General features: G+C 36.2%; 1 protein-coding gene across 1 annotated transcript; it reads left to right on the top strand.

Annotated features, from left to right (window-relative positions):
- Window positions 1-263: 263 nt before the first annotated feature.
- LOC130055181 (kielin/chordin-like protein) lies at window positions 264-3,192 on the top strand. Its single transcript, XM_056166952.1, has 2 exons — window positions 264-331; window positions 2,453-3,192. The coding sequence occupies exons 1-2, from the start codon at window positions 274-276 to the stop codon at window positions 2,647-2,649; spliced, it is 255 nt and encodes an 84-aa protein (XP_056022927.1). The 5' UTR covers window positions 264-273; the 3' UTR covers window positions 2,650-3,192.
- Window positions 3,193-10,524: the final 7,332 nt, after the last annotated feature.

Below are 10,524 nucleotides of genomic sequence, written 5' to 3'. Positions count from 1 at the left end.
TTATCGATAGGACAGCCAATAACCTCCTGTCCAGAATATAAAATGTCCCATCATCTCGGGCATCAATTATAGGTTTTATAACATGCTACAGCTGAGTGACAGGTTAAGCTTTAAAATTAAATTTATTGAAGTTGATCGCCGGACACGGTACTTCTATATATAGGAGGAGCCTGGTAATTAGACAGTGCTGTGGGAGTGAGTTGTTATGCTGTGTGAGATCTCGACGTTTCTGCTACATTACCATTTCAGCCAAAAGTCTAATACAAATTAAGAATGACACCGATGCTTGGGATTCTGTTTCTTTGTATTGTGGCTACAACCATTGCAGGAAGTAAGTTTAATTCTTAGAAATATTTCCTGAAAGTTTAGTTTTATCATTTTATCGTGACTAGAATGTAAAAAAAATTTATAAATAATAATACAGTTTCGATACTGTAATTTATTCACATCATGTGTTTTTAGAAATATATCTGCTCGTGTAATCTTATACTTGATCGTAGATTTTTTTTTCTTAAAGACCTGAAGAGATTTCTAGATTTTTTTCCCTTCTAATTATGCGATTTTAATTGTTATATAATGACATATATAACTACTAGTTGCAGCTTGTGCAAGTTCGAAAAAAACCCATTAAGTCTGGTTCATATGTGCTAGAGTACAAAATGAAAGAATTGATAAATATGATAACAGATTTGTTTGAAGTATACTGGAATATATTCTAGACAAGAGGAATGTTTTGTTCCTTAAGTACATAAAGCCATTTTCTACGCTACCGGGACTTCCCAAGTATGAACTCTCCCGTTAAAGTTTTCTAAGACCCCCCCCCCCACTTTAAATTCAAGTCGTGGATTTATATATTTAAAAAGTAAATTAAAATTTCAGTTTGAATTTAACTTCCAATCAGCATCATTTAGATAAGAATTTAGATTGAGATATCTAAGTCTACAATCAAAGGGGCGAATCCAGGAAAGTTATAAATATAAATTTTAAAATTAAAATTTTTTTTTTTTTCAATTACTATGTCTATTCTCTCTATTGACTTCAATCGCAATTATTAGTCGGTTTTTCCCATATGAAATTGTTTACTTTCAATTACTTGTCAGTAAGTAATTAATTACTTGGAATTCATACACTTGGACGAACAGTATTTTCCACACAGCAACAGTTTCACCACTGCCGTGCAAGCAAGGTTAACTAGAATTGCTTTTCAATTCGTATTGCGCAGTAGAATTCTGTTTACAACGATAGTCATATCAACACTGTTTAATCATCTAATGATCTTTGAGTATACATAATCATCTTAACCCCATCTCTCTCTCTCTCTCTCTCTCTCTCTCTCTCTCTCTCTCTCTCTGACGCACAGGTATAATTTGTTTTTGTTAATATATTCAGCAGAACCTCTTGTAACATTGTATTAATGATTTCAGTGATTAAACCTAAACTGAACTTGAAGTCTATCCTTAGTAATCTATATCGGAGTGTAGATTCCCTACTTACAACAGACCAAAGCCACCGGTTTTATCACTGGGCTTAAAGAAATTAGATTTCAAGAAACGCTTAGGTTATTCACAAGATAGAGCAAATGAATTGTTTTAGTTGTAATCAATGGAAAAAATATTGGTCTGTTGATTTCAAGAAAACATGAAAAAACGACATTTATATCCAGTTTACTGTGATGGTTGTCCAAATCGTTCAGTGTATTCACTTCGTATATCGATTGATTATATAATATTTAACGCCCCTCGCTAGTGAAGGACTGCAAAATTCAGGCCTGTGTTCGGCGCTTACGGCCTTTGAGAAGGGAGATATCTTTATCGTGCCACACTTGCTGTGAAGTGGGGTATCGGTTTTTGCGGTCTCATCCGAAGGACTGCCCCTTTTAGTTTAAAAGCAAAGGGTACTGAGGACCTATTCTAACAATTTCATATAGCAATACGGGGGCACATACTGCCATACAGTGTTTAAAATCATGTCCCTGTCATTACTGGATTACAATGAGAGAGGGGGAGATAGTTTGGTTATTGGATATTAAGCACAGAACAAGCGTTTCTCCTGTAGAATAAAAATAATGTATGCTTCAAAATTTCTTGTATATAGTCTATGTACACAAGAGTGATCTATCAAAACTTTTTTTTTATTTTCAGAAAAGAAATAACTAAGTTGTCAACACCCTTTAAACTTTACCTATTATTATTATAAGTATTATTATTATTATTGACTGATAGTGACCCTAATGATGCTAGAGCTTAAGCTGATACTCTGCAGTTTGCGCAATTTATTTCATCACAAGACGTACATGTAGCCAATCATATATGTATAACAATGCCTGTTCTAAAACTATTTCTTCAGTTTCTTGAATAAAGCAGCCGGTACTAGTTCTATTTTGAAAACAAAACAACACACCATCTAACTGTGATGCTGTTGAAGTTGTGAATGTTGAACCACCTTCTTGCAGATAATTGTTACTGGAATGGTCAGGAATACGATGACGGAGACATGATCTTACACAAGGATACATCGCCGTGTAAAGAATTTAAGTGTGTCAATGGCGTGGTGGAGCTCACCCACTACATGTGTCCAGCGTGTCCGGTGGGACGTAAAGCTATTCAACTGTCGTGGGAATGTTGTCCAAGATGCTTCAATCGAAAGTGACATGACGCAATTTTCTTTTGAAACGTGATAAGATCTGTTGGAATTCCATATTTCTTGTTAACCTTTTCATTCCAATAAATGTGTTGTTTTTTTCTTCTATAGTTTTCATTATTTTTTGTCTTTTAGTTGTAGAAATGCTTCAGCCCGGACCTGCTGTCACTCGCCGGTCGTCCTTTGGTATAATTAAACGCTTTTATTTTTTTCAGGAACCACATTGAACATAATAGATAAAATTAGTGTTAGCAAGAACCGTCGTGGGTAGTGGAAACATATTGGATTGGTTGGTAACTGTAACTTCCCCATTGTGATGATATTACCCAAAACCGTTTTTACTTGCTCATTTTAATGAGTAAATATACATATACCGGAAGTCTTAAAATCATGCCATCATTTGTTAAAGGGTTTAGACTCTCCTGGGGAATGGATATATGTGGATTGAGATTCTGTTCATTTACTCCTAGACATACATATTTAACAGATAAACTGTGCGCATAGTAAAATCAGTTCTGTGACGTCATCTTCTGTTCTACATAATCTAACATAATTCATATTGTATTGAATGTGTCTAATAAGTTACCTATAACTGTACATGTCCAGTTAGTCGGAACCTATTGTGCAGACACAAGTGAATGACAAGAGGTAAATAAGTAATAAAAATATTAGTTTTTATTACTTACTCTTGTGACTACTTTCTACGTGAAAAGAAAAAAAATATCTTGCTGTGGCCTTCAATTCGACATTTAGATATATCGACATTTTGTCTATTAAAAGAATAATAACTTTAATTCATATACGGATTCGATATATCCCTGTGAGATCGAAATAAAAGACACCACAGAGTCGTCCACTTCTGCTTCATACTTAGATATTTTATTGAAAGTAGACATTAACGGCAAACTGACAACTCAACTGTATGACAAACGGGATGATTTCAGCTTCTCCATCGTCAACTTCCCATATTTATGTGGCAATATTCCATTATCACCTGCATATGGTGTTTATATATCTCAACTGATTCGATATGCAAGAGCTTGTTCTGCATATAATCAGTTTTTAAATCGAGGCAAGCTACTGACAAACAAGTTGATGGTACAGGGGTTTCAACAGTATCGATTGAAGTAAGCATTTCGCAAATTATATTGTCGGTTTAACGATCTAGTTTGTCAATACAACCTATTATTGGGTCAAATGCTCTCTGACGTGTTTCATACCGATTGTTAGGCCCTTCTTGGCACTCTGATTTTGACTACAGATAACTCCGTTTACCTGATAAAGATATAGGGCCCACAGCGGGTGTGACCGGTCGACAGGGGATGCTTACTCCTAGGCACCTGATCCCACCTCTGATGTATCCAGGGGTCCGTGTTTGCCCAACAATCTATTTTGTATAGCTTATAGGAGTTGTGAGATTGATCACTGTTCGTTATCTTCACATTTCATGGTAACTCAGAACATGTTCTAAACCCATCGAAGTTTGCGGTTCGTTTTTTTTTTCGAATATGCATTTCTGAGAGTTCAGTTAATACCCATTTATCTATTACATGTAACAATAATCATTTTCATTCATATGTCGATTTGATATATCCCTGAGAAGTCAAGAAAAAAGACATCCTCACATCTACTTCGTACTTAGATATTTCATTGAAAAGGAATATTAACTGCAAATAAACTGCTCAACTTTATGACAAACGGGATGATTTCATCTTCTCCATCGGCTTCCCATGTTTATGTAGCAATATTCCATTATCACCTGCATATGGTTCTTATATCTCTCAACTGATTCGATAGGCAATAGCTTGTTCTGCGTATGATCAGTTTTTAAATCGAAGCAGGCTACTAGCAAACAAGTTGAAGTTACAGGGGTTTCAACAGTCTCGTGTAAAGTCAGCATTTCATAAATTCTATCGTCGTTATAATGATAATGATGCAAATATGATCTATCATTGGGTCAAATGTTTCATACCGATTGTTAGGCCGTTCTTGGCACACTGATTCTGACTAGGGATCACTCCGTTTATCTGATAAAGACATATGGTTCACGGCGGCTGTGACCAGCCGAACGGGGATGTATACTCCTCCTGGGCACCTGATTCCACCTCTTATATGTCCAGAGATCCGTGTTTTCCCAACTCTTTATTTTGTATTCCTTATAGTAGTTATCAGACTGATCACTCTTCGTTATCTTCACCTTTCATCCATTTGAATGACTTCTGGTGGTCATGTGATGGTGGTATAGTGACAGACTGTTGAGCGCTCCGTAAAAAATCTTAACTTTATTCCTTAAAAACGTTGAAAAGCTTCAAAAGACGCTAAATAAAAAAAACCATTTCCTGGATGTTTCTTTTAATCAATATGACAAATGTTTGAAAAATTTATCTTGTTTATATTCAAAGTGTAAAAATCACGGTGAGTATCCACTCACTGCGATCTCTTGATCTGTCTCTGAATATGAACGGGAAACAAATGTCAAACAAAAAGAATGAGAAATTGACAGATCGAAGCGGTAAATCAGTTCGTACAGTGTCCGTTGAATTTACATTTACATTCGGTGCTGTCGTATATGAAAAGTTATTATATTGGTTCAGAAAAAAGGCCGTCTAAGCAACAACAGACTGATACATATACATGTAGCTCTGATATTGATCGCTCACACCGGGTACCGGCATATCCGACGACTGAGACTCATTCATGAAAGTCTGTCAGAGATCATGGAGTCAATGATGAAAAATGATTATGATAAAAGCATAGTCACTACAATTTTGTCTGAAATAAAAGGGGAAATGAATATAGGATCTCCCGTGGTTTGTGGTTTGATATGATTTATATCCCACGAGTTGTGTGTTTTCTATTCCCGAACCTAGGCAAAGGGATAGAAAAGACATAGCTAGTTGGATATAAATCATATCAAACCACAAACCTTGAAAGATTCTTTTTGTCAGATGTTAACCCCTTTCCCTTAATTTCCTTTGACATTTTACTGTCCAGCCTTCAAAATCACATACCACTCTGAAGCTACGTCATGTCAACACTTACGCAGAAAGAAAAAGTACTTTCTACAATACACAAGCAAATCATGATTGAGAGATGTTTTTAATTGTCGAATGAAGGTAAAGAAAATAGAGTATGAATTTTCCCAATATTTTTACAACCATTCCTCACGATAAATTAAAGACTAGACTTTTTGACATCATAGAGAGTTACATCTTCAACAAAAAAGGAAAACGGAATTATTCACATCTAGTGTCAAGATCAGTCATCCAAAACTTACTTTGTTAAACATCACTCTGATTTTACGCACAAGTACTTTGAAGTCGAAAGTAAACATCTACTGGAGTTCCTCATTGACAATGTCTTCGTACTATTTGGTGATCAAGTCTTCCAACAGTCTGTTGGAATCCCCATGAACACGAATTGTGCTCCTTTGTTAACTACCTGTTTTTATATTCTAATGAACCAAAATTTATTCAAAAACTTATACGTGAGAAGAAAATTTCTCTTGTTGTGACCTTCAAAGCTACATTTAGATATATCGACGACGTTTTATCTATTAAAAACAACAATTTCATTCATATATCGAATCGACACATCCCTGTAAACTCGAAATAAAAGGCACACCACAGAGTCGTCCACTTCTGCTTCATACTTGGATATTTTGTTGAAAATAGATAATAACGGCAAACTAACAACTCAGCTCTATAATAAACGGGATTATATCAGCTTCTCCATCGTCCACTTCCCATATTTATGTAGCAATTGTCCATTATCACCTTCATATGGTGTTTATATCTCTCCACTGATCCGATACTCAAGAGCTTGTTCTGCGTATGATCAGTTTTTAAATCGAGGCAGGCTACTGAAAAACAAGTTGATGTTGCACGGGTTTCAAATGTCTCGTTTAAAATCAGCATTTTGAAAATTATGTGGTCGTTATAATATAACAATCTAACCCTGTCAATACAACCTATCATTGGGTCAAATGCTCTATGACGTGTTTCATACCGATTGTTAGGCCCTTCTTGGCACATTGATTTTGACTAGGGATCACTATTTTTACCTGATGAAGAGATATGGTTCACGGCGGGTGTGACCGGTGAACAATGGATGCATACTCCTCCTAGGCATCTAATCCCACCTTTAATATGTCCAGGGGTCCGTGTTTGCCTAACTCTTTATTTTATATTCATTATAGGAGTTATGAGATTGATCACTGTTCGTTATCTTCACCTTGCATGCATACTCCTCCTAGGCACCTAATCCCACCTTTAATATGTCCAGGGGTCCGTGTTTGCTTAACTCTTTATTTTGTATTCATTATAGGAGTTATGAGATTGATCACTGTTCGTTATCTTCACCTTTCATAATATTTTACACTTTAATTTTGCTATTTCATTACTGTTTTGTATCGAGCCAGTCATCTGAATCGGAGTTGTACATGTAGATCACACGCGTTCATTATTGGATGACGAATTTCAGGCGTTTTAATTTTGGATGTTTACGATTATTTTTCTGCCTAAAATGTTACAATTCACAACACTTTGAAGTCTTCCTGTTACATGTATTGTTGTGTTTGAGGCTGCGTTGTTATTTAAGGTGGCTCACTACACATTGAGGAGTTTATCAAATCAACATGAAATAGTTTAACCATGAAAGATATATGATATGGAATTCCCATGGGCACAAATTGTGCTCCTTTGTTAGCTGACCTGTTTTTATATTCATATGAAGCAGAATTTATTCAAAAACTTCTACGTGAGAAGAAAAAATCTCTCGCTGTGACCTTCAATTCGACTTTCAGATATATCGATGACGTTTTGTCTATTAACAATGATAGCCTTCATTCATATGTCGATTTGATATATCCCTGTGAGCTCGAAATAAAGGACACCACAGAGTCGTCCACTTCTGCTTCATACTTAGATATTTTATTGAAAGTAGACATTAACGGCAAACTAACAACTCAACTGTATGACAAACGGGATGATTTCAGCTTCTCCATCGTCAACTTCCCACATTTATGTAGCAATATTCCATTATCACCTGCATATGGTGTTTATATATCTCAACTGATTCGATATGCAAGAGCTTGTTCTGGGTATAGTCAGTTTTTAAATCGAGGTAAGCTACTGACAAACAAGTTGATGGTACAGGGATTTCAACAGTCTCGATTGAAGTCAGCATTTCGCGAATTCTATGGTCGTTATAACGATCTAGTTCGTCAATACAACCTCGCATTGGGTCAAATGCTGTCTGATGTGTTTCATACCGATTGTTAAGCCGTTCTTGGCACACTGATTTTGACTGTGGATAACTCCGTTTACCTGATCAGGATATGGGGCTCACGGCGGGTGTGACCGGTCAACAGGGGATGCTTACTCCTCCTAGGTACCTGATCCCACTTCTGGTGTGTCCAGGGGTCCGTGTTTGCCCAACTATCTATTTTGTATTGCTTGTAGGAGTTATGAGATTGATCACTGTTCGTTATCTTCACCTTGCATGCAATAAGTACACATGTCAAAACGGCAAAAGTATTCAATTTTGGAGAAAGGGACATTATTTTAAAAAAAAATATTTCAATGAATAAAAACAAAACAAAACCGAGGGGCGGATGAGGATTAATGTTAAGCTGTTAAATTTGAAATAATCTGTGTTGGATTTCATTTAAATTACTGTAGTTGTTTATTGTTTGAGGCCAGTTATCTGCATAATTTGGTTGACAAGTATATTATTTTCATTTAATTGTTTGCGAGCACTGTGAATTTTTTTATCCTCAATAATTCCCGCTCCAGCTGCCATTATTTCCATGATAGACCCTAATTGATATTTACAACAAACTGTTGGGAATTTCGCTCTAACATATTTATAAAACAAAAATGGGTAAAATTTGAGTATATTTGTGACGTCACACGCGGTGTAGGAAAACAAAGTGTAATAGACAAACTATATGTGCAATAGGTGATGTCCAGTGAATAAAGGAGTAAACATGTGATGAAAAAGAAATCATTATAGAGGTTAATGAGACATTGACAAAAGAAATCAGAAAGCGTCAAAATCCAGGTTAATGGCGAGTTTGAAAACAAATTGACCAAAATGCAGATGAATTTTTGTCTTAAACTAAAGAGATCACAAAGGGTGTGAACATGATCTTAACAGTTATTAGAGAAAAATTCCAAGAACATCTGAAAGAATTAAGATCACTACAAAATACAATGAAAAAATATCAATCATTGACAGAATTTGCTTCAAGTATGGCAATTCACATTCAACAATAACCCCCCCCCCCTATCTAAATTTTAGGATGGAAGGAGAAAGCACTGGGAAACCTTCGTGAAGATTTATGCGCCATAATAAAAGACACGGCGGGCGTGATCATCGACCCTTCAGATGTACTAGCCATCCACAACATTCCCGGAGCAGAAGAAAAAACCAGGGCAGTTATAGCTAAATTCAAAAATTCCGAAACAAACGTTCAAGTCATCAGAAACGGGTAAGGGGGAAGTGAAAAAAAGAAAGATCCATAATGTTCATCCATTTAACGCTGATGAACTCATAACTTCTGCGAACAACGATGAGTGAATCACAGAGTACCTGACATTTAACGGGAAAATCTTTGCGTTAGATCACAAGGGATTCCTTATAAGTTTGACATTATCGATACAGACCGCAGAAAACTAAATAAAGTCATACAATTGTAGTGCGGGAAGCAACAAATCGACCGGAATAGAAATGCCACGGGCTTGTCGGGACTTGTAATGACAACCAGATAAGAACTTTTGAAGTTATGGAAAAAGGAAAACGTCGCTTGGAACTAGATTTGAAGAGTATGGTGGGTGTGGCAAGACGGTAACCTTCTCCGACTTCAAAATTGCTTCATAAGTTCAGATGTATGTGATAGAGCATTATCATGAAGTAGACGAACATGCTCAAATCCTGACACAATATTATGATAATATTTCTTGAGCTTTTTTTTAGTATAACATCTCGGTAATATCGACCTGTAACACTTTTACCGTTCGACACCGGAATTTGTACGACTATACCATCACATGAGAAGAATATGCAATAAAGAACCTTCTTTGTGCTTATGGGGTTGGGGTTTTTTTTTTGGCAACTACAGGCCTTCTACTGTGTTTAGTTAGCCATATTTTGTTTCCAATTTTTCTTACTAGTTCGAAATAGTGAATCCATGTTTCATCACCAGTAACAATGTTTGCAAATTGTCTTTGATTGAATTTGGGAAACATTTTGAGCAATTGCTTAGCGGTTTGTGCTCGTGCCCGTTTTTGGTCATATGTCAATATATGCGATATCCATCTGGAAGAAATCTTTCGTACTTTCAAAATACGCTTCAAAATGAAATGCACCCGTGATAGCAATATGCCACCAGCTTTGGCAATATCACCAATCGTGTATCTGCCATCACTTTCAATTATTTACCTGACTTTTTAGACAATTGCCTTTCCTGTTACAGTCACAGGTCAGCCAGATTTTGCTGCATCTTTGACGGACTCTGACAGTCAGAAATTTCTTTCTCCACAAACGAACTGTCTCATAAAATACCTTATCAGACCCACAAACTTCCCCCAATTCAGTAAAACTCTGCATTACCGAATGACCGAGTTTTGTGCGAACTTTTATATAAGCTCTAATTTCTTCAATATTCTCAACCCATTTCCCAGTCATTTTTACAACAGTGGTCAACGACTGGCGCTATTGAAATGAATATAAGTTTAAAACTATGCGGAGCTGAAGACTCGTGTTGATACCGTTAGAAAGGTATTGAATAGAGCTATTCAAGGGTATCATCATCCACGAAATCATGCAAAGCGTTATCGCGCTATGGTACAATACACATTACATATCGAATAGCCCTCGTAC

The sequence above is a fragment of the Ostrea edulis genome, chromosome 5 (assembly GCF_947568905.1).
Source record: "Ostrea edulis chromosome 5, xbOstEdul1.1, whole genome shotgun sequence".
Taxonomy (NCBI): Eukaryota; Metazoa; Mollusca; class Bivalvia; order Ostreida; family Ostreidae; genus Ostrea; species Ostrea edulis.
The sequence above is the reverse complement of the archived record's forward strand: the minus strand, read 5'-3'. Positions and strand labels throughout refer to the sequence as shown.